Source organism: Lepus europaeus, chromosome 7, assembly GCF_033115175.1.
Source record: "Lepus europaeus isolate LE1 chromosome 7, mLepTim1.pri, whole genome shotgun sequence".
Lineage (NCBI taxonomy): Eukaryota > Metazoa > Chordata > Mammalia > Lagomorpha > Leporidae > Lepus > Lepus europaeus.
In genome coordinates, this window is record NC_084833.1 from 33,479,775 (window position 1) to 33,505,543 (window position 25,769).

The 25,769-nt window shown below is 33.2% G+C and overlaps 1 protein-coding gene across 2 annotated transcripts in view; it reads right to left on the reverse strand.

Annotated features, from left to right (window-relative positions):
* The window catches only part of ELP4 (elongator acetyltransferase complex subunit 4), a 276,483-nt gene that overhangs the window by 133,295 nt on the left and 117,419 nt on the right, over positions 1–25,769 (reverse strand). For both annotated transcript variants that reach the window (XM_062198049.1, XM_062198050.1), the window contains exons 8-9: positions 12,073–12,181; positions 9,722–9,828 (exon numbers count right to left, since the gene is read on the reverse strand). In XM_062198049.1, the coding sequence (XP_062054033.1) occupies positions 9,722–9,828; positions 12,073–12,181 (216 nt within the window). The remainder of the gene's footprint in view (positions 1–9,721; positions 9,829–12,072; positions 12,182–25,769) is intronic.

A 25,769-nucleotide genomic window follows, 5' to 3' on the forward strand; every position in this document is an offset into this window, starting at 1 on the left:
CTTCATATTGGGTGTCTTATTTCTGGAAAGCTCATGCCAAAATGATTTAGTTTGATTTTTTACAATAATGGTGGGTTGACTTGACAGCACCTGACAAAACAGTTCAGTGAACTTTACTATACCAGATACAAAAACTGAACTGGCTACTCTATAATACGACTACTGTGGCATAGTTATGGCAGTAATAACTTTGCCAAAATTCTAATTTCTATTTAAATAAATAATTTATATTTAATATTATAATTTCCTTAATGAGGGGCATGATTTGTTCATATTATTAAATTGCAGGAAATACTTGGCATTATTAATCAATAACATAGGAAAATATTTTGCAAACATAAGAGTTACTGCTTAATTTTCCTTAAATATAGTTAAAATTTTCAACTAAAATATTTGAAAACAAAAAGTAGCTTTTAAAATGAATGAATTAAACCTTCATTAGAACTACCTATGAAAAAAAGGAGAGACAATAATTAGGAATTGGAAAAGTTGAATTTAGTAGGTCCTAATTGAAAAGTTGTATATCTTAATTATTTCACAGGGTAATTATTGATGCTCCAAAGATAACAAATGGCAAGTAAGAAAAATAAGAAAGCACATTAATTAGCTATGAGAAGATCATTATTTGCAAAATTACCCAAATATGGAAGTGAATATAATAATAATATATTTTAATGAATATTCTTTTGAACCATATCAAAATATTTGATTGTTAAAAAGGAATCACATATCTTTATACAGACTACTTTCTTTCCCCTATGAATTAGAAATTCTATATAAGTGGATAGTGTGTTACGAAATGGCTTTACATTTTTTGCAAAATAATTTTGTCATAATAAAATACCTGCCACATACTAGGAATAAGTAAAAAGCAATGAAAAAACATTGCCACCCTAAAATATTCATATATATATATACATGAATATATATATGGTTATATGAGTGAATCTCCTCAAAAGTCAAGGAAAATACAAATTATCTTAATGCCATTTTTCTACAAACTTTTTAAAGTCCTTCATATATATAAAGTATCATGTTATGTAAGGGAGAAGGTTATGGTTAGCCTAATTTAGATTTTAAGATATATTTAATAAAAATTGAGTATGATGCTTGTCATGGACAGAATAATTTATTTGAAAGGCAGAGCAACAGGGAGAGGAGAAACAGAAAGAGAGAAATCTTCCATCCACTGGTTCACTTCCCAAATGGCTGCAATGGCCAAGGCTGGGCCAGGCTGAAGCTAGGAGCCAGGAATTGTATCTTCGTTTCCTATAAGGGTGGTAGGGGCCCAAATACTTGGGACATCTTCCGCTGCTTTCCCATGTGCATTAGCAGGAAGCTGGACTGCAGGCAGAGCAGCAAAGACTTGAACTAGCACTCTGATATAGGATGCTGCTGTTGCAGGCCAGGTGGTTTAACCTATGTCATTGTGGTGGCCACAACAGAATTTTTAATAGAATATTAAAAGAACATATATATTTGGGGCTGGTGCTGTGGCACAGCAGGTAAAGCCACCATCTGTAGTGATGGCATCCCATATGGGCATAGTTTTGAGTCCTGGCAGCTCTACTTCCAATATAGCTCCCTGCTGGTGTGCCTGGGGAAGCAGCAGAAGATAGCCCAACTGCTTGGGCTCCTGTACCCACATGAGAGACCAAGAAGGTGCTTGTGCTTCTGGCCCAGCCCTGATCGTTGCGGACATTTGGGGATGAACTGGTAGATGGAAGATCTCTTTCCGCTCTCTCTCTCTCTGGCTCTCCTCTCTTGCTATAACTTTAAAAAAAAAAAAAAAAAAGAACATATGTATTCTTTATTTTTTCCCCAAAGAAACTTTTTATTTAAGTAATATAAACTTCAAGCATTTCCTAAATACAATTTTAGGAACACAGTGGTTTTTCCCACCATACCTGCCCTCCCACTCCGCCTCCTCCTCCCTCTCCCAATCCCAGTCCCATTCTCCATTAAGAAAAAAAAAGAACAACTCTTCCTCGACAGTCAAGACAAGGGCTGTTCAAGTCATTGTTTCTCAAAGTGTCAATCTGACTTCTACAGATTTCCTTTTAGGTGCTCTATTAGTTATCATAGATCAGGGCTAAATGTCATTTCTCCAAGTTATTAACTCTGTGACTTCAGGTCTGTATGATCTGTTTTGTAAAATGTTGATAATAATGGTAAAAAGTGGTTGTGAGGTCTGTGGCGAAATGCCTGTAACATACTTTGCATAGTCCCAGGACCCAGTTAAACACTTACTAAAACTTATTTTCTTTAATAATAATAAAAGTTTCTGTATATACATTAACATGTTAATTTTCTAGTGTATATTATGTGCACGGGTCAGAAGACTTGGATTTAATCCTGGCTGTAACCATGGATGTATGACTTTGGGAATGTTATATAATTCCTCATATAACTTTACAGTAAAATATGTGTAAAAGTGTGGATCTGAGGAGTTGCTATGAGATCAGATAAAAAGAAAATATGTTAATAGTTTTTGAAATCATCCAACACAACCTCTTGAAAAAATGAGGTGCTGAATACATGTTTCTAAAGAAACCTACTGTAAATATGAGTTAAAAACAGTACTTTAAGAATTTAACAAATATTTATGGGGCACCTACTACATTTGTTCAGCATTTAGCTGCAAATAAGACAAACTATGTTCCTGATCCTGTAGAGGTGACACCTTAGCGGTGAGGTTGGGAAAGGAAACAAATTAACTGACAAAAAATTGGTTTAAACTGGATATTAAGTATATATAAGTATTATACTGAGAATTAAAATAGCATATGTCATAGTAACTTAATGAGTATTTCAGACAGACCAATCAGACTTCACTACAGAGGAAACTGAGGTAGCCAACCCACAATCCAAATGACATGAAAAAGCCTTGAAAGAATCAGAGGGATGAACATTCTAGACATTTGCTGGGCAAAGATACTGAGGCAGGACTAACCTTGGAACATTCTGGGTACAAAAATATCTCCAAAGCTACCTACATCACAAATTCAAGGATACATATTTGTTAAGCATTAGTATTCCAGGTATATTGCAGGATATACTTGTAAAATATGTTCTTACCCTCCAGAAACTTAAAAATACACTTAGGTGAGGAAGTGGGACAGCTATGATTTGTCATAATTTTGTTTTCCTTTTCTATCTTTCTTAGACACCATAAAGATAACTTGTGGGAAGAAGTGTTTCCGAGAGTATTGTGTAAACTTGTAAATTCTGCTACAGCAGTTCTACAAAGGGCCCAAGAAAATTCTTCAGGTACTGCAATATAATTTTCCTGAAGCCAAATCACAGAGCACATAAATAAATGTTTCTAGAAACAAGATTTAGGAAGGAGGAGAAGTGATCTTTTTTTTCTTTGCAATTTCAGACGACGCTGAGTCTGTACCACTCTGATCTCAAAGTCCAGACAAATGTACTACAGACATCATTGTATCTTTATGAGAGACTCATGGACTGCAAGACTATTAGCAAGACTGTAAATATTTGACCTTTGGTTTTTGCATCCATATTGTTATTCAAATATATACTTTCATTTCCTGACTAAAATGCAGTTATAAATAAGTAACAAACATAGTGCAATGTGAAATATTAGATACTAAATGCTATCTGTAAAATGAAGTTTATTTATCATCAAGGCATCATAAGATATTTTAATAATATGAAACAAAGAAATAGGGTCATTGCATATGACAATATATAAGTTTAATGTCCTAGGTGCTGGTGCCTATATGAAAACTTTTAAAGGTATATAATAGCCAAACCTGAATTTACTCTTCCTTGCCAAATGAAGCAAAGATGTTCTGCCAGCCAAACTCACAGGAAGCATGTGAAATGAACACAAAAGCAAACAGGCCTCACGCTGCCCAAGGGAAAGTCAGCAAGATGGCAGTTTCAATCATTCGGAATAATACTAAAGCAGCCTTAGGCTTTTCTCAGAATGGAAACATGTCACTATTACTGCAATATTTCAACAAATCAGAATGCAGAGAAAAGAACACTTATGCAATCACATCCTGGAAGGGCACTTTACTCAACATTTAAGTGGAAAATAATTATAAAGAAATTTCAGAAAAATTGTCAGTCAACATAAATGACTCAGGGAAATTTTTTTTTTCAATGCGCTTAATAGATTTTTAAAAAGCTTACCACTTAGAAACAATTTCCTTTCACATTCTCCTTAAGGAACTATTAATGTGATGACAAATTTATATGAAATGGTAAGTGAAAAGTTAGGTGTTTAGGCTGCAAGGAAGACAATACTCATGTTTTTCCCAATAAAGTACTATGGCTTCGGAAACTTTGATCAAAGGGAGTAAGCTTTCACAACATTTATATAGGAAGTTAAAAAATACTTCAAATATTTTGGGAACTTACCTAATCAGTATACTTTTAGCATGTGTCTAGTCATGTAGCCATCTTTGGTCAATCATCAAAAAATCAAAGGCAAATTGGCATGACTCAACCCTAACTTTAATACCGCATGATTGTGTCGTGTAAGCTTGTTTTGTGTGAGAGCTGCTGTGGTTTTAGCAGAGAGATTAACAACCGGACCTAAGCTGGCCTCCAAACCTTGCCCTGCTGATGCCTCAAGCTCTTTGAAGTCTGACCATCATACCTGGCAAAACAACAGTGGGAACTAGGATGGTGTCAGATCTAATCAAATTGTTCGCCACAGCATAGCTAACTAAGGGGTTCGCTAATTGGCCCAATTGCGGATTATACCTTTTGCTACAGATTCAAGACAATAATTTAGTTAAATGATGGTTTTTTTTCTTATCTCTTCTAATTAAGATTCCAAAGTGGGAAGAAATAGGATTAGACAGAGTCTCAAAACTGTGTTCCCCTTAAGGTGGTATGAATTTTTGATACGTTCACTATGGCATGTGAAATATATAGTAAGTATTAAACCAACTTCTGGAGATTCCCTATGTGACACTACTATATGTGTATTCATTGGGAATTAAAGTGTTTAAATCATTATTTTTGGGTTAAATCCTATATTAAGTGTTAAAATATGGGTATAGTAAAATAATATATTAAAGTGTAAATAGGTAGAAAATTGCATTTCCATTGCTAAAGAATATTATTTTTTGTTTACTTTTGACAAATAATTTCATCCAGATAAACAGGTGCCTATATTCAACTTAGATTTTTTAAATTAACTATAGTATATCTAAGAATAAAACTTAATTTAAATAGCAACCAATATTTGTGGAGGGCATCATTGCCCTTATGATCCATGATGCTTCAATTCAGTAAGATCTCCAAGACAGACATTTATTTTTCCACTATTTTATACTGGTGACATAATTGTGAATTGACAAGCAAGTTAACAATTCCTCTCTCCATCTCTAGATTGAGTAAACATATATTTACCTTTCTGCTCTTCATTTAAGAGGAGGAAAGGCTACTGAAAATAAAAGTAGGGAAGAAAGGCTAGGACCAAAGATATCATGCAACACTTCAAACCGCTGAACAAGATCATCATGACTAGTACTTTTTCAGTTTGTAAGAGTATGCTTTTCCAAGAAGTAAAAATTTCAAATACTGTGTTTGAATAAATAGTGTGCTGAATCAAATCAAGTTATACTGTAAGTATTATAAATTTACACTGATGTTTCTTACTAGTTTGGTCTCAATACTTAACAAATGTGTTAAGTAAACACATTAAAAAATAGTTACTTAGGAAAAGCAATTATTAAGTGAAAAATGTTCTTAGTGGTTAGAGAAGTACTGAAGTCCTGTATTCTGAATTAGGACCAAAATATCAGAAGATAACCATGAGTAAAATCAATTTATTATGACATTTTCCACTCTCAATATTCATGTAGTCTATAAGAACCACAGATACACTATGATGATCATTATTTTTGGATTAAATCCTATATTAAGTATTTTATCATTATGTTGAAAGTTCGTAATAAACAGTGCATGTCTTTTGTGTATTTCAGTGTAATCTAGTTATCATACTCTGACTTGAACTTAGAAACACTGAATCTTAGAGAGCTGGAAAATCATCCCATTACTAAGGTGTCCATTATAAAATCCTCTTTGTAATAACTTTATAGATATTATAATTAATGTAATAACATATTATCATTCTTACAGAAAATTATATTTGTAGAATGTGATAAGATATGGTCAATTTTAAAATCTATAATCAAAATAGCATGATACCATAAAATTAAATATAGCCACATTTCAAATCCTTCCAAATCTTACTTGTTCATGAATTATAATTATACCAAAATTACTAAAGAAAAAAGTAGCTAATAATAATTCCCACATTACAGTTACAAAAATTATAGAAACTGAAACAACAGAAGTAGTTACTTCAGTATGGAAGTAAAGGTATGTGCCCAAGTTCTCAATTTTATACCTAACTAAAAATGCAGCATATGGGGGTCACTTGAAAAGAAGAATTATATTTGTAGTTGTATTATTTGAACTCTTTAGAAAACCCCACTTAAAACCTACCCATATTACATATATTTCACCAAAGATTTTTTACCTACTAAATAAGTGACCTCCTTCTTAGTTCTGGGATAGACACACACATGAAAAAGATACATTTTATATATTGAGTCTACCATTACACCTTAGTAAAGCCTTGTTTGAAATACTACATAAATACTACATAAAATATATAAATAAGGCAGTACAATGCCTGATACTCAACAAAGGCTCAATAAAAATTTTCTATGACTGAATGGAGGTTAGGTAAGATTATGTAACCTTGATCTGGGTGAGACCAAGAAATAAACAGTATATTATGGTGGTAACACGTAGAGCTTATAGGAACTAACAGTTGTCAAATAACTGGAAAGTTTTTTCTTATAACTTGAAGACACGGTTAACTTTCAACTTTGTCTTTTACTTAACTAGAATATATGCAGGGATTTCAAGGTCATTGGTATACATATGATTCTGCTATGGTTTTCATAAGAATGCTAATTCACAGAACTTTATGGCTGTATGTATGAGTAAAAGTGAACTGTGATTAGATAAATATTTCTACTTAAATCTAGACAATACCAACACATACTACAAGAAGGAAGAAATATTTTTTGCTTTCTTCAAAACACTCACAGAAATTAGAAAACACTGAAGTTGTAGTCTATGTTAAAGGCCCTTGGTAGCTACTAGTAAAAAAAAAAAATCTGTTTCCTAAGAGCAGTGGCTTAACAAATTGAAGAAAAGTTAGCCTAAAAATGGAGATGGGAGTGCTTGTCTGCTTCTTTTGCCCATCATTTTCCAGCAGCCCATTTCTAAGACCAGTGACTGAGAGTAAATTCCAACATGTAACAGATCTGTCTGCATGGAGTCAGAAGTTATTTCTGCTTTACCTGCCAAATCATCATTTCCTTCTGAAAATAAGACTCAGCTTCAATGATGTACTACAGATTAGTACAATACAATATCAGGCCATTAAAAAAACTGATTAGTTAAACCTAAAACATGGGCACTTGATAGATGATTTTTTTCCCACCAAAGGAATCCTTGAACTAATTATTTTCTGGTCATTTCCACTCTTGTTTCCAGTCCATAATATATCACCAAAGACTTTCTATCTATTTGAATATGCATTTTATAATGCACAATGGTATATTTAAAACAATCACCTATGGTGAACCTCATGATTTTATAATGTTCTAATTATATCCATATGACTTCTGTCAGGTTTGATTCCTTAATTTATATTTTTTCTGATCACTATATTGGATATTATGACATAAATCAGAGAGTTATTTAGAATGTGTTTTGCCTATATTTCTTTAAAAACATAACAAAAATCTTACTAATTAGGTTAAGCCAAAAAAGTACAAGATTTGACCAACTATTCTGAATATTAGTTTTTGGAAAAAAACGCCATCTATTTGTGGTTCGTTTTCAAATACTGCTTCTAACCTACAGGGTAACCGATTATAACAGTTCTCTTAATTTAGCATATTGGGAAGAAGAAGAGAGGATGGAACAGAAACCTGTGTAGTTAATAAAAGATCTTTTATCAACTCCAATGGAAAAGTGTAGTCACTATTAGAATCTAAAGTTATTCAAAGGAGAGGTCCTGCTTATGTAAGTGCTTTATTTCTTCCCTCCCTCCACCTCTAGCAAGCCCCAAAGAGAGAAAGAAAGAGAGAAAGAGAGAGAGAGAATAAACACATTCACACTACATTCTTCTCTGGGTACAATTTTTTTCCCCCATTGGGAACTGCCTTGCTAAATTTGAAAACAAAAATGATACTTTAGATCTTATTGTCATAATACTGATTTTGGAGAAAAAGCATCACATGGAGAAAGAAAACTTTCATTTTCATTAAAAATATACATTCCAGGTAAAGGGAAACGATATGCATGCTTTCGCTGTTACACTACACTGCAACTCTGTCCCTCTAAAAGTTTTAAGTAATATGATGAGAAATTAGTCAGTGTTTTGTCAGAAAAACTGAAATAATGCTTTAAACAATTACAGTGTTGGGTTCCATTTCAGTGGTTTCCTTTGAGAACTAAAGCAAATTAGCTCAAGAATCACTATTTCTACACTCTCACTCTTTTGGCTTTAAATGGCTTTTGAAGGGAGTATCCCCAGATGAGAAACTTCTAACACTCCTGCAGAGATGACCTGCTTGAAGAACTGGCTGCCTGATTAACTATTAACTGCTCTCAATAGGATTAGATAATTAAGGACATTGATGACCATTAATTAGGAGGAGGGCACATTAATTTGTCACTGGATAGGGCCCTTACAATGATTTATAGGTTAGTGCTACTTGCAAATGTGAAGGGAAAGAGAAAAAGAGAGAGAACCATTAAGTTACCTTATCAAGTGGCCAGCTTAAAGAGGGCAGAGGGTCAAAAAAGGGCCAAAGTGGTCACTTAAGGGTGAAGTCCCAAACACCAAAGCAGTGCCAAGCCACATTGACCATCATTTGGTGATGAAGTTAAAAATATGCTAATTTATTGGTGGCAATTCTCTCTTTTTATGGTTTCAAGCAGTTAAGACAAGTGGCCTGCTTAAGAGCTTTTCATTTGAAAAGAGATTAAACAAAATGGTTTGTCAAGGCTGCTTGGCTGTTTTATGTCTTTGTTAAAAAAAAAAATTGCACCGGCTATACTGATAACTATCACATCACCCAAAAGCCATCTCTCTCTCTCTAAGCATTTACTTCGTTAATAAATACGTCAACTCTAATTGCTTAATAGTTCTATGTTCATTTGCTCTTTAGCAAGATTAAGTTGGAATAAATCTTTGGTACTAATATTTTCTGTCATCATTGCTTGCATAAAGGTCATAAGCAAAGTTTAAGTGTTATAAAAAATTTACTTAAAGACACTAGTGTGAATTATTCTTTGTTTAATTCAGCACATAAAGTGAAAGGTAATTTCACTAATAGTAAAGAAAAATGCTTTAGAACATAGATAAAAATCCTCTTAGCCATACACAATTGTGGGTAGCACTCACATTCCACACACAAGTAAGCACAGCTCATTAACATTTAATTAAATATGCTTCTGAAAGCCTTGGAAATATGCATGTCATATTTATCATGTAAGTTAGGTGCTTACTTTTCATAGACATTTAAAACAAAATCATTTTTGCTAGCAAGAAACACGTCATAAGTATCTCACTGAAGTTTAAAAAAAAAAAGAGGGGGAGATACCATTTACCTCAAGACTATAAACTAAAACACAGAAATTCTCTTACCTCAATGGTGAATAGCTTCCTTTTTAATTTAAAAGCTAAGTCTTTGACATCTGATTCATCACAAATCAAGTTATTAAGCCGAGGGATCTGCCGTATATGGATCAAACCTTGTGAAAAGGAAATTAAAAGGAAAAAACCTGAAAAACGCTGTCATCAGATGCATAAATTAAAGAGTCTTACAGCAGAATCCTGTAAATTTACACACAAGCATCCTCCCCTTTTAAAACTGGAGCTTACTACCAGGAGCAATGAAGCAAATGGTGTGATTATACTCAAGTAATCAAGCAGAATAAGATAAACAGAAATCCTTGTGCGAGGAAAACTAATTGCACTTTGGTAGAGAAGTACAGATGTAAAGAGGGATCTTAATACTTGTCAAAACTACAGCCGGTTTGTGTGTGATTTTCTCTTGTATTTACAGTAAGCAAATATGGCTATCACCTTGCATGCTGCCCACGGCACCACTGAGTGATCTTTATTTTATTAAATGCACCAGTAAGCAGCCAGCAAAACAAGGCTTATGGGTTACTGACAATGAAGCACTAAGGAAAAGTATTTCATTTTGTGCCTTATTAATGATTTGAACAAACCATTGCAGGAAACTACATTTCAGAGCACACTCAAGGATCAAACATGAGCCCCTATGCCATCCCGAGACACTTACTTCTGTGGCACGTTAGCCCTTCATGTAGCTGTTCTAAGCTTTAGAGCGGTGCTAGGTAAACCGTGAGCTTTGGCCTCTTGTCAGTAGAAACACTTGCTAATGTTTTCTGACAAGGGCACTGGGTGGCTTTTGTGCAGCCTAATGTACTTTCTGACTAAACTAGGGGTCATTTCCCACAGATGAAGACACGGACAGTTCTTCAGTGCATCTTTATGCCTGACTCAGCTCATGTTTAAAATCATCATCCCAAAGACACTGATCCCTAAACATGGGTGGGAAAGGCAAATTCTAGATTTGAACACACAGATACAGCTTATTTATGTGTATAGAACTGCTTCTTTAGTACAAGGTTTTATGTGTGGGTTTAAATGTTTAGTAATGTATTAGTTTCAGCTGCCAAGAATAAAACCTCCAGTTACTTTCAAAACAACCCCTTCAATAATAATTTACTAAAATAGCTACTTGATTTTTTCCTACTTAATAAAAGCAAGGGTGTTATTAAAAAGTAAGCTTTTAGTTACAAATTTAAAAATTTCACACACAGCTATTTAGTCAAATGTACTTACCAGATATAAGCACACTGTATTTTTAGTTGTGCTTTTCTCATTTTCATCTTACATAACTTATTTAGCTAGTACATCAGCAGGTTTTAGAGAATGAATGAATGCTTTTGTCATCAGGGCCTTCTTATAAACAGAAAGTTTACACAGCTCAGAACCACTCAGTATTCTGTGGTGAGTAATCTATAAATTCACAGATTTCAGTACAAATAATCATAGGCTTTTAACCTCTGAAATGTTTCAATCAAAATGATTATATTTTTGAATTCAAAATATACTTTTACTAAATTTATAAACTCATAATACTTATGATACTCAGTGTAGATAATTTACTATGGTAACATCTGACTTTCTAAAACAAAATGGAAATAATAAATTACATGAATAGTTAATACTTTTTTTGGTAGACTCTAATATGAAAACCAAAAAGAACCTGCCAGGGTCTCATAAAATCAGTCTCAAAGTCTAGAAAGAACTTCTAATAAGCTAATCAGTCTTTAGACCAAAGTCTCCATATAAGTATTTCATTTTACAATAATTATAGCAATCCTTAATATATACTCAGACTATGTAAATCAGTAAAAAGTTATTACTACTGTATGGGTTGAATGGGTTGAATATCCCTTATCTGAAATCCTTGGTTGGGACCAGAGGTGTTTAAGATTTTGGAGTTTCTCGAATTTTGGAATATGTGCATTGAATTTACTGGCTAAGCATCTCTAAAAGAATCCAAAAATCCACTCCAAAATTTTGGATTGGGGATATTTCAGATCTTGGATTTCTTGATTAAAGGTGCTCAACATGTATTATTTGAATTAACATTATATTTATTTCAAGCATGACTAAAAAGCATGACTGCCAAATTTAAGCCACTAGGAAAACAAAATTTACACCTAACTAAGCCCATTCTTATTTGGGTTTGACTCTTTTCAAGCAATTATCATAGTCTGTAGTCTTCATGTAGTTTGGTAATAAAATACTATGGAAGACTGACAAGAAATGGAAAACATCTAATAGGTATGTAATAAAATTCATTCTACTGGACAGTAGATATTTTTATTGGACAGGATACTTCCAGGTACCCTAGAAGCAGCCAGAAATGTTCTTATTATAAGAATGCTGCTTACCATGGTAATCCTTATACAATGGGTTGGTTTCTCTCTCAGAACCGACAAATGATTCCAGGGCAACAACTGTATCTGACAAGTTTGTAACACGAGCAATAATAGCTTTATTCTGTAAAAGACAGAAACAAAACATTCATGTTATGGTTAAAAATGACATCACTATAGTGCCACTATGCCACCTCAACTTAAAAATTAAAACTACTCCAGGCTGATAACTAGATGAAATATGCCTCAATTGAAAATTCCAACCCATGTAGCTATGCTACTCTAATCTAAAAAGCTGAGGGAAAAGTAAAAATTGGTAGAAAACATAAATCAGTTATTTTTCACTTATCTTAGGGGCAAGGCTACTTTTATTCTTAAACAGCACTTTTTTTTCCCAAACTACTTCACTCATTACACACTGGAAAATCTGGCAGACAGCAGGATTCAGAAGCAGTAGATACCCCAGTATCATAAGGCAAAGGTCCCAGTTTGTACTAGGTTTCAGCCCTATAACAGCTGAAGTCCTCTGTGACATATTAGAAACATAGAAGGGTACAGTTAAGAGGCTGCAACATGCCTAGCTCTGGAGTCTTCTGTGTTCTTTCCAGATGCTGCCATTTGGCTTTGGAATAACAACAAAGGCAAAGAAGATTGGTAGACGAGTACTGCTTATACCAGTAGCCTACTTTTTCTTTCCCAACAAACCCAAGATGAACTGAAAAACAATCCATCTTAAGAAATGTCACATTTTGCCAGATTAAAACAGTGCATTAATATGTTTCCAACTATAGTATGCCCAGCTACTAAGTATCAAAGGTTCTAACATATGCAGAAATTCATGGCTATAAAAAATATAATCATCAAATACCAAGTAGGCTCTTTGCCTTATTTTTTTTTTAATGGAAATTCAGTATCCCTTTTAGTCTCTGATACTGTGGTAGGTCAGAAAACTGACTATGTGTTATATCAAATTACTTTTTGTACTGAAGATCTAAATAAGTTGAAACACTGTAATGCCCATCACTTTAAAACTAATCTTTGAAGTAAAGTGTGGCAAATAGGAAATGTAAAACAGTCAAGAAAATTTATCAATCTGATGCTATGTCCCCTGTTAGAAGAGACCACTTATAATCAAAGATTTTCATTTTCTTAAAATGGGATTGACCATTGAGCTCATTGTTATTCTATTTCTTAAGTCTCTTTTTAAGAATAAGGATGAAAAAGAAAAGAGAGCTAGTCAGTGTTAACTGACTTGGTATGAAATGCATAGTAGACTGTGTTACCAAATACTCTGCTGAAATGATTGGTAAACTCACACCTATGGTGGTATTTGAAACTCTTCCATAAGTAGGAATGTGTGTTAAAAAAAGAATGTTTCTCTCTTTGAATCAGTGCTCTCAAAGGAACCAGTAACAATAAATGTTCTTAGCTGTTTTTAATACTTTCAATCACGTGGGCACACAAGGTACAGAAAAACAAACATAACTTGGAAATGCCTGTTTTCTTCCAAGGTTATTTTTCATTCAATGGTGAGAAAATAATCCAGATTGATTCCTTACTTTCAGTTCTGTGCCACAAGGGATGGTTCTACTCCAGAAATAACAGTGGCTTCAGAGGCCATAAGCATGTTCCTCTCAATATTTCTTTAGCCAGAGACCATTATATCAAACTCATCCAGGTTGGGTTTCAGCCAGTTATTCTTCACCCAAACAAAAATGTCTGCCAGACATTCCAACAGCTGGGAGACAGTTCACAATGAGTCAACTTGAAAATGATTCATTGTGCTGAGTACTGAACAATGTTGGGATGGGGGCGGGGTGTGGCTGGGTTGGTAGTAAAGGGTGAGAACAAGTGGGAGATGAAGAATAACCATGTGGTTCCCCCATTAAGAAGAATCTTGGATAACAACCAGCAGGCTCTTATCATTTCATTTTTAGGATAAACTCAACTGGGAAGCGTTCTCCCGTCATGGACCCTCAGATGAACAAGCACTTATAATGGCTACAGACAATATTTCTTTATCAAAAAGGTCAGATTTACTTTTATCTATAAATAACAGACTAAGTCTCTGTATCTAAATATCTGAAATGATAAAGTCAATTTTTGTTATAACTCAGCTATGTAAGATTTCAGTGATACCAAGTAGTTCTTTCTCAATTGCATGACTAAGAGAAATTACAATGTTTAAAAATGGGATTCATTTCCAGTCTAGTACTATATAAACTAGGTATTGTACATTTAAATAGTCAACCTGACATTTATTTCAAAGAAGGTTTTATTTATTCATTTAACCTTAAGATTTATTAATAAGCCATTTAAGTTCCTATAATATTTACTAACTTTAAATCTTTTGAAGATAGTTTATGGGAGATAAAAAAATTATTATCTACTTGGAAGAGGAAAATGAATGAATTCCAAATGTAAGAGGTATGTGAAGCCTTGATCTCAAAATTTCTCAGAAACTCATTCATATGATTTATTATATTCTAAGTTCTATAGGCTTATATCATTATTTAACTACAAAATAAATTCTATTTTAAAAGCTTTCATAAAGTATTAGAACAATAATGTTTATTCACTCTATTACAATAAAATAAGTTATATTTTAATGGTGACTGTACTGTATTCTGCACAGCTTTTTGCAAAGTAGTTTATAGGATGTGGTAAGCCTGATTAATTGAGAAATTATACAAATATCTGAAAACACCTATAAAATAAAAAACCACAAAAATATATAAGAATGACATCTAAGTTTTTGACTAATTCTTTATTTTGATTAATACTTATTCAGTCTTCTAGTTATTTATAGGAGAATAAATGATATTAGGTATGTTAATGTATACAAGTTAAAGGTGAATCTCCAAGATTCATAAGGAATGTGGCCTATTGATGTAATCCTACTTTAAAGCCATTCCTGTCAAAGGTCTTTCAAATCATGATAGCAATACAAGGAGGCCTGTTAGATAAAGGTAGCTGAATTTATTTTCAAGAATCTAAAATTAACAGCTGAAAAAACTTCTTAAAAGCATAAATAATCACAATTCATTTCAGTAATACACTATGGTTAATAAATTTTCACAGTGTAACCAGTAGTGTTCAGTATGCTTTAGCATAATGACCTGAGCACAGGCCCGAAACAGGAACTCCTATATTCTCATCCTAACAGTTTGTGTTTTTATGTTACTAACAAAGATGGGAAACCTATCTGATCTTCAGGCTACAATAGGCATTGTAGAAGTAAAGGCATTTGTGCATCAATTACTTAAGTATAAATTTGAACATAATTTTTGTGTTAAAGTTGTTACATTACAGTTTCCAATACGGAACATTTGAGTAAGGACATTCAGAATTCACCAGTATAAGAAAATTAATGGTTATAGTGCATGTGTGGCATAATGACATCACCCAAGAATGCACAATGATACTGCTGCCCCTCCTCCTTGCCCATCTGGATATGAAAATCCAGGATGGCTCAAAAATCCTTCTTATACTAGACAAATCTCCCTTCGCTCCTGGGTGAAAGTTGTCAGCTCTGGATAAGAGCCAAGACATAACTAGGAGGGAAGCCAGAAGGGAAGAGAGCCAGTGTCCAGGAGTTTTAAGAGTTTGCTGGCAGTCTCAAACAGCATTACAATAAGTTACATAAAGGGCTCTTAAAATGTCTGTTGTAGCATAATTTCTTATTACTTAAATTTAAAACATGTCAATGCTGATGTAAAAGAAACAAGGCAAATCAGATTATCCAGTCTCCTACCTTCCTATTCCAATTTTAGTTTCACAAAAAACTTCAGAATTTTTGTTTGCTCCCTGTTTGGTTACATAAAATGTTTCCTGTTTGCTTTTACAGAATGGTAACACATTTTTATTAGGATACTCCAAATCCATTAAATGGATTTTAAATGGAAAAAGATTAATTCAATGCTCCCTTTCAATTCAAAGCTCATAAAGTCAAACTATGAATTTGTTAAGAGATAAAAATTTAACTACTACCATATAAAGCTCTCACAATTTTCTAATAAAAATACTTCAGAAACCTAGTTAGAGTTACCAAGTAACAATTAGAATACCTCAAACCCTGAATATTTCCTTATTTTCTTGTACCTAATTATCTCAACAATATAACAAAACAAAATGTGTTTCCAGGAAAGAATTTTTTAACAAGAGTATTTTAGAAGTAGTCAACCCATAATTTAATTATCAAGAAGCTTAAATAGAATAAACCAATTGACATAAAGCATTTATGTAATGCCTCACATAGGAGTAAGTGCTTGGGTTACTCAATTCACATCCTTTAGGCAAGACAGCAAATACAGTATGAAAAGAAGCTTTCCCATTTGACTACGGCACAGCATTTGGATTTGGGACTACAATAATATGAAAGCACTGTTAATGTAATGTTGAAGAGTTAAGAAATATTTAAGTTACTTTTTGCTTGACTCTAGTATACGACATGATGTATGTGTGGGGATGGGCAGAGGACATCACAAAAGAAGCAAATATAACAGATGCACCAACTCAACTTGTAACATTTTATGAAAAATGATACTCATAGAAATATAAACTATAACAGAACTAATGACATTTCTTTGTCATATAATCAGAACAATGAGCTTGGATCAAGGGATAAATTTAGGAATATTTGATGAAGTATTGGGTTTTCCAAGAGTAAGTTCTCCATTTCATAAAAATTAAAACTGTAAAATAAAATTTAGTTATACTGCTTATAATTTTCTTCTAACATGCCACATCTTCTCTAGAGTTGTTGCTTTGTTCTATGGATGAGGTTTTATTATATTAAAAATGTCTGATGGTGGAAAAATAATTCCATTCATAATCATTTTGTATTTAGAAAGAATATAATGTTATCAAAAATTGCATTAATTCACATTTGCAATATGTTAATGGTGGTATTGGATTAAATATTTTTCATATTTAACATTGAGCTTTATTCAAAGTTGATTTTAGAATACAGAGGGGCTTTTGTTAAGTTATATTCTCAATGTAATATTCTCTAATAACATCCTATACTAATATTCATATAGGGAAAAACACAAACATATTTTGAGTTTTTTCCTCCTAAAGCTTACAACATATCCACAAGGGAACTAATGACAAATAGACTTAACCTTAATGGCAAAAGAAATTGCTGAATAAGTTGTCAAATTTTCCTAGGAGTAAGCAATGGAGCCATTTTTTTGTGTGTGTTTTCTATATGATAAAACACTTGATAGTTAAATTTTGCTATGAAAATATTAGTTCCTTATAATAGACTTTTTTTAAGAATACAAGATTTTATTTTCAAAAGTATTATTTACATTTATATTTGAGGACTGTAGTATTCAAGAATAGACTCTAAGGAGTGCCTATATCAGCTGTGTTTCTTAACACTTTAAAAAAGTTACTATTCTGAAAAACTCATAAATGGGACAAACAAAATTCTGTAATGAATAGACTTTACAGAATAATGGTGTTAGTATTAAAAATTAATGTTGAGTATTTTTCATAACTATACATTATCTAGTTACATATTATGGAAAGTATTCACCAAGAAATTTGTTTATATTTTGTGCTTAAAAATGCTTTTTGGGCAACTTCTTAAATTAGGAATTTTTTGTTACTACTTTATACTTGAAACCCTTAAGATGCAATTCACAGATGTCCAAAAGCTCATGCCCTGCCTGGAAAAGGAATCGCTAATATCCAAATATCAAACTGAGCATCCAGCTGATGTTGGTGATGCAATGGCAGGTTAAAGATACTAAAGTTTAAAATCAGCTTAGAATAATCCCATATTGAGTATAAAATTATAGCCTGTCATCAGGAACAGGCTGACAGAGCCAGGTCCAGATGGGAGACTGGCTGGGAAAAAGGCGAAGGCAGGTGGGAAAATGATGGGAACCTGACGGAAGACAGGACTACTCCCTCTGCTGGCAAGGTCCTCACCTGCTTGAATTTTTAACTAATGACTGGGTTTTCTTTAATTATTTAAGATATAACCAATAAATTATGTAAGGTGTGGCCATTTTAGTTTTTGGTTTTATGTCTGCACATTTTCAAACTCATGGTATTCTGTTTATACCAGATTAATCCATCAGCACTATAAGGATCCAATGTTTCACCAGGAGGTCCAATTATTTATCTTGTAATTAAATTGCATCATAAGCATAAGAAAATGTAGCACTGCTTTTTATAGTATATAGCCTTTAAAAATTAAGAAAGTGTTTGAATTATTTTTATTGATATATATGCATTCTTGAAGATATAAAATTCTTGGGCTACAGACTTCATAATTTCTTTCTCAGGCTCTGCATAATGTCCCGTAATGAAATAATATAGAAATGAACCATATAAATCAACTATACAGGGAACAAGGAAACAGCATGTCACAGCAAAACAGCAGAGATGTACAGCGCCAAACCTATCTGATAATCTAATGATCTGAGTTTACAGATATTATGTCCTAATATGTAAGGAATTAAGAATTAATGTTTACACAAAAATTTGTTAAATTTTACAGAAAAATTATTCAATATTTGATTTTCAATGTAAGCTAATAGCTGCAGCAAAAAACATTTAGTAAAAATCTGTTCTAAGATTTTGGCCTACAACCAGAAGCTCCCAGAACAGGAGGGATCAGCTTTTTCACCCACTGTTCTCATCTGAATCCTGGCTTAAAAGCTATTCCAGCTCCCAGCTTTCCAGAAGGCTCCATCCCAGGAATCCTTGCCTGCCATTTGGTTTGCTGATTTTAATCTCTCAGGACTTTCTTACAGTGGCTCTACTATGCTGAACTGGCACTTGCTTCTAGAAGTGAGTTATTATTAAACCTGTAGGTCAATTGTGGCACTAACAACTCTTTGGAAGCTTTCAGCCACAGTGTACAATTTGCTAGTCTAATTAAATATTAATTCTAAGTGTTACATTTTGTGGCTAAGAGCTTTTATTTTCCATCATCAGCCTGGAAGAGAAAGAGGTTACAAGGCTAATTTAATCTCTCCCCTTGTCCTCCCCAACATTAAAGATTAACTACATAGGGTGTGAAAACATTATTAAAGAAGCAAGGACTCTTTATATAGTAATAATAATATAATTAATAGCAAAGAGTCAAAACATAACATTAGGACATAATATTTGACCTGGCACTTAAACAACTTTAAATTATAATTAGTTACAAGCAAGCTTTGTCTCGACATTAAGAAATATGTGTCACCCTTTATTGAAGACAGTAATCTTTCTTTAAGGGAAGGTGTGCATCCAAGTAAATAAATCAAAATAATTCAAAACTCACATTTTCTCACACATATTTTTCAGATTGCATGTAACATCAAAGATTAAAAGCCTCATAATTTTATTTGTAAGATAAATGCAGAATTAAGTTGTGCTTCTTTCCTGTATATAATAAGTGATATAAAAAAGACAGTCTATAATTTATAAAAAATAATGTAAAAGATTCTTCTTCGTTTTTCTTCTACCAAGTTCAAGTAGACTGAACACATAGGTCCCTCCCTACTTAGGTTCCCAGAACAGTTGTGCCCATGCCTGGACATTGGGCATTACAAAGACTCTCTGGTCCAGCAGCCAAAGATTCCATATGCGCAAACAGATGACTCAATCTCCATACCGTGATGAGACATTTCACTGTCATTGATACATTGAAAAGTTTGGCCTTATATAGTCTATTAGCTGAAGACCACTACCACCACTAAAACTATGAGTCAGAAAATGATCTATAACAGCACAAAGTTATGTTAAAGAAAACAAAAAAAACTTAAAACTAAAATTATTATTATTTTTGTGGCTTACCAAATATGCATTGGTTAAACTATGCATAATTAAAGGTTTCTAAATAGTACTTTTTTCTTTTAAAGATGCACATGAATCTTATTGACAATTTAAATATATCCTGCTCTTATTTAATATGCATATTTTCAACAAGACAAAATGATATGTATATTGCTACTAGTGCTCCACACAGAAAGAAGCTTGTAATTTGGAGGCTATTTGTGTAAAAAGTTTCAGTCACCCTTAACTAAGAAAGCAAATTCAATATATTTATTAATATATAATGCATACAGGCTACCATTTCATTTTAAAAATTAACCAGTAACATATGCAGTCTGAAAAGGAAGAAAAGAATCTGAGCTGTAAGAATTTATAAATTCCAAGCCTATGGTAGAAGGACTGAAATACAGTTCTATTTGTTATTTCAAGGAAAAAGAGATTGTGTTGACAACTCACTAGACTTACATGAAGTTACTAGAATTTGATACATATGATATGAAATTCAAAGTGGGTTTAATATGATTCAGTTCATTTTAAAAAATGCTTTTCACATATTTAAAAACATCAATTTCTTAGAATCAATTTCAGAGTATTTAAGAAGATCTAGAAAAATGAAAGGTAGACTCTTAGTTGTGGCTATCTTAAGGAAGGAATTAATGAAAAAAGATAACTAGAATATCTGGCTTTACCTTTAGTAAATTATAGGTATAAAGTGGGAGATTAAACACTTAATTTTAGTACTTAAATAGTCTTCTTAATAAAGTATATTAGAAAAGGCTACTTAAATAGACTAAGTTATATAACAGAGGGTGGTGTTATGTCTTACCATGTTTAAAATATTTTCAAAAAATTTTTAGTTGCAAACACACAAAAGTCTGTTGTTTCTTCACCATACAACTATTCTAGTTCTTGTTTAGAATAAAATATTTCATATTGAAATTCACAAGGCCATTGGAATCCATATTTCATAATCTCATATAAGTAGTTTGTTCTAAAATAGTCCATTGCTTGACTTAGAGTTAGGTGCTAAAATACTCAGCATGAACACAAAAGTTTCAGATGTGAAAAGGTTTGTTCGTAATTTCTCTCTCATGGATAAATTTAAAGTTCTAATACATTAATATATAGAAACTTAATTTAAAATCATATTAATTTTAATAACACACTAAATAAAACCTTATTTAATTTTTGAGAGATATGTTAAAACAAGGCCCTTTCTTCCTAGTTTTCATCACAAAATGAATTTTTATTGGTATTAGTTAACTAACATAGGTAATAGTTTTCTTCAGTGAGGTTTATAGAAAAATTCTATAGATCAAATTATTTATAAAACAGTAGTTTTAGTATAAAAACTGAATATGGTTATTAGTTAAACAAGTGTCAATGATGACAAATATAAAAAGGCAACAGGCTACTTGCAAATTTGCAATCTGTCCTGAATAACGGAAAGTTTAAATAGCTTACCAACTAATATCTCTCTGAATAAATACAGTAAATGCTGGCAATATTTAGAATTATTCTGGAAGGAAAATCCATTTCATATTTTATTATCAATAATGGAAAAGAGGTTTTTGTTCTTGCATTATTATCATTAAGGAAAAATTTATTGAGCTGCTGTTTATGTTTTTAAAAATCTTTAAAACTACAGAATATGACTGCTTATATAAATTATTAATAATAAAAAATTTATTTTGAAAAGAAAGTTCAGATAAAGGTAGAGAAAATTTTTCCTAATTTAATGATAAATGTTGTAAGGTTTATTTCAGGTAAAAGGGCTTTTAGTCAATAAAAAAATACAAATCAAGAACAGTGTCACAGATTGTGTTAAAAAATGTAGAACATTGGAGAAATTTCTTTTCCTTCCATCACTAATAAAATCCTAAAATGCAGAAAACTAAATTTTTGTTTCCAAAAAGAATAACTGTTATTGGTAGCTAATTTTCTCAAACAGGTAACTGTTACAAGAAATTTTAAAAAATTAATTTTAAAAGCACAAAATGTATAATTTGAAGGTGGATAACACAATTCATCAGAAGGTAGCCCATTCTCATTTATAAGCCAATAAAAGAGAGTTCTATTTTGCTAGATACAGAAATCAAAATTTCTCATTGAAAATGACTTAAAGTTGTCATTTTATAAAAGATTCTCCTTAAAAAGTTTTGAAGGGTGCAAAAACATTTCTAACAGTAAATGAAAAGAAGCAGTAGAGTGTTTAATGTAGCTGAAATATAACAGCCTTTATTATGGAAATTTACATTTAATTTTTTAAATGTTGAAATAATATTCTTACAGTTTAATATGTAGAAGAGGTAAACATAGGGTTTTACTTATTTTTCTGATATATATAACCTTCTCTCTCTCTCTCAACTCCAACAACCTTCTCTCAACAACAGAGTTTAGAACAGTTGAGTTGTGAGAATGTGAGCAGCTGCTGTTATTAAAACTAAAGGTCTGTCTACTGCCTGAGCCTGAGAGACCACATGTTCGGCTGTCCTCTCATCTTGCCATCCTCACCAATTAACTATTAACATGGAGGGCTGTACACATGCTCTTGGGGGCTCTTTAACAGGCTTCTTGGCGAGTGGAACAACTGCACAGCAGGGATCTGGGAACTGAGTAATGCCGGGATATAGGGGAGCCATCCGTAGTTCTGCTCCTTCTAATGACACTTTACTCCACAGTTCAGCATGTAACAAAGTCTGTATTTAACTTAGGCATTTTCACGTACATTTTTTGAACAATGTCTTTGGGCAGAGACTAGAACTATATTCTAATAAGAGATAATATGAGTAATAATACTGCTTTACAGGGAAAATTGTTTAAGGCTATCTCTATATATTTAAGACATTAATAATATATTTACTGAATAATGTTAGTATTTTCTTAACAGATATGTAAGATTTACTTTTATAAATTTGCTTCAAAGTATGCTTATTATTTTTTCCTGTGATGCTATAGAAATAGTCTTTAACCCAAAGGAAAATATTTCAAGTTCACATTGTGAGACTGAACATAAAGTTCTTGAAGGCAAACTTAAAAAAATTCTTGTTTACTTGCAAAAGTCTCATTCCAAAAATAGTTAAAATAATCTTTGACTTTATGACATTATTTTTCCTATTTTAACTTTACCTCTACTTTGCACTTTGTTCCTTCACGACAATGAAATTAAACATGGGAAGCACGCCAAAAGTACAACAAAGGGTAACTAATCATTACTGTAGAAGTCTGACAGAATGCTAATAACTTAAGTCAGAACACCCATTGGCTGGTTTATCACTCTAAGAGATGAAGATATTTTATATACTTTTAACCTAGTGTTATTTTTAAAATTACATACTCAAATAAATGTATCACCATTATAGATGTTTAATTATATGACAAAATTTCCAAGGATATCAAACTTCATTTCTGTTTCCTGCCATAAATCACTCTACTATCACTTCCCAAGTTCAAGCATCCATATAGCTGCACATACTACTTTTCTGCTCCATCCTATCTTTTACATTGCTGAAAAGCTCCATGGGGATAAGGATCTTGTTTGTCCTGATCACTACCATATCCTCATGAGTATCTAGAGCACTGCCTGTAGGATTTGTTGAATGAATGAACAAATAAGCTAAATTATCCTCATTCATCCAATCACAACTTAAATCCCAACTTAATAGCCTCCAGAGATACTACTGGTTATAATGAAAAGGAAGTTGACACATGTTGGTAAGTTTTTGTTATAGGGGTCAGTACTGTGGTGCAGAGGGTTAATACCCCAGCCTGCAGCGCCAGCATCACATATGGGTGCCAGTTTGAGTCCCAGCTTTTCCACTTCCCATCCAGTTTCCTGTTAATATGCCTGGGAAAGTAACAGAAGATGGCGCAAGTGCTTGGGCCCTTGCACCATGTGGGAGATCCAAAGGAAGCTCAGGCTCCTGGCTTTGGCCCCGGCCAATACAGCCATTTGGGGAGTGAACCAGCAGATGGAAGAAATCTCTCTCTCTCTCTCCCCCTTTCTTTCTGTAACTCTTCCAAAGAAATTAAAAAAAAAATAGAGTTTTGAATATTTATTTTATTTATTTGAAAGAGTTACAGTGAGAGGTAGAGACAGAGAGAAAGGTCTTCTATCTGCTGGTTCACTCCCCAGATGGCCACAATGGCCCGAGCTGTGCGATCCGAAGCCAGGAGCCAGGAGCTTCTTCCAGGTCTCCCATGTGGGTGCAGGGACCCAAGGACTTGGGCCATCTTCTACTGCTATTCCAGGCCATCGGAAGAGGAACAGCCATGAGTTTCATTACAACATACTGATGCTACTAAGATCTGAATGGCCATCTGAGTTAATGTATGCCTCCTGGTCTGTGTCAGACCTAAGCTGGGAGAAGACTCTATCAGTGTCTTTCAAAAAAGAGTTCAGAATGCCGAAGATTTCTACTGCCTTGATAGATTTGTGTACCGTAAAATTTGCAGCCTGACCCTCTTTCAGAATCTTGGTTTTAGAGGTCTCTAGTCTCAATACATGTTATTTCTAATTCTTTGATTCTTTTTCACTTCATTTTTACATTTTATCCTAAATATTTTGACATGAAAATATAGATAGTGAGATACCATGTTTAAAGAGTGGAGGAACCATTTGTTTCTCAGTTGGCAGCATGGCCAGAAGACCACTACAATAACTTTGAACAGCGGATGAGAAAAAGAGTATGAAAAATGGGAAAATTTTAGAAAGTTGTACAGTTTCTCCAAAAAAGACAGTTTCTGTTTTGAGGAAGCATGTCTTAATTCTTGGTCACACTGTATACCTTGATACTTAACACCAAAGTCTTTCCCTGTATTTTACTATCTTCATTTCTTTTTTGTTTTGACAGGTAGAGTGGACAGCGAGAGAGACAGAGAGAAAGGTCTTCCTTTATCTTTGGTTCAACCCCCAATGGCTGCTGTGGCCGGCGCGCTGCGGCCGGTGCACTGCGCTGATCCGAAGCCAGGAGCCAGGTGCTTCCTCCTGGTCTCCCATGCAGGTGCAGGGCCCAAGGACTTGGGCCATCCTCCACTGCACTCCTGGGCCACAGCAGAGAGCTGGACTGGAAGAGGAGCGACCGGGACAGGATCCAGTGCCCCAACTGGGACTAGAACCTGGTGTGCCGGTGCCGCAGGCGGAGGATTAGCCTATTGAGCCGCGGTGCCAGCCATACTATCTTCATTTCAAATTTGTCTCTTTACTGACACACTAAAAAACATACATTTAAACTGTATTTCTTCAATTATATAATGGCTGAAATACATCTGTAAAGTATCAAAATTGAAATATTGTTTCATGCTCAGACATCCAGCCCACCTCATAATTTAATCATTAGATAATCAGTGGTGTATATAGACTATCTTGATATCACTTGATAGTATCACTGCTGTTACCTTAAATAGGAGCTCCAAGAATCATGGTCACAGACATCCAAAATGGGGCTGGGAACTCTGCTCTAGGTAATGAAGAAGACAATCCCTAACAAAATGGCTATTTAGAAGTATTTTTCTTTTCTTTCCTATTTTATTTCTTTCTTTTTTGTACAGACTCCTTCAGAATAACTTTGGAAAATTATATATGTATATATATTATTTCACAACTATATTTCTTCCTATAAAACTATACAAAAGGAAACATAACTTTGTTTCCCCCTCACTTTGTTTGGAACTTTTTGCTTAATTTTTCACATGTATTAACTTGTCAAAAATTTTACAATGTTAATTCTATGTATAAAAATGTTGACAGCACTGTTCGCCTATAACATTTTTTTTTTCTAGTGGAAAGTTAGTGTCATCAAAGTAAGTTAATAATTCAAGACACATAAGGATGCAGTGTAATAGTATGGGGAAAAAAATCTCTGTTTTAGTTACACAGATATGAGGTTGAGCATCAAGTTTAAAAGTGTGTAAAAGACATTTAACATAAG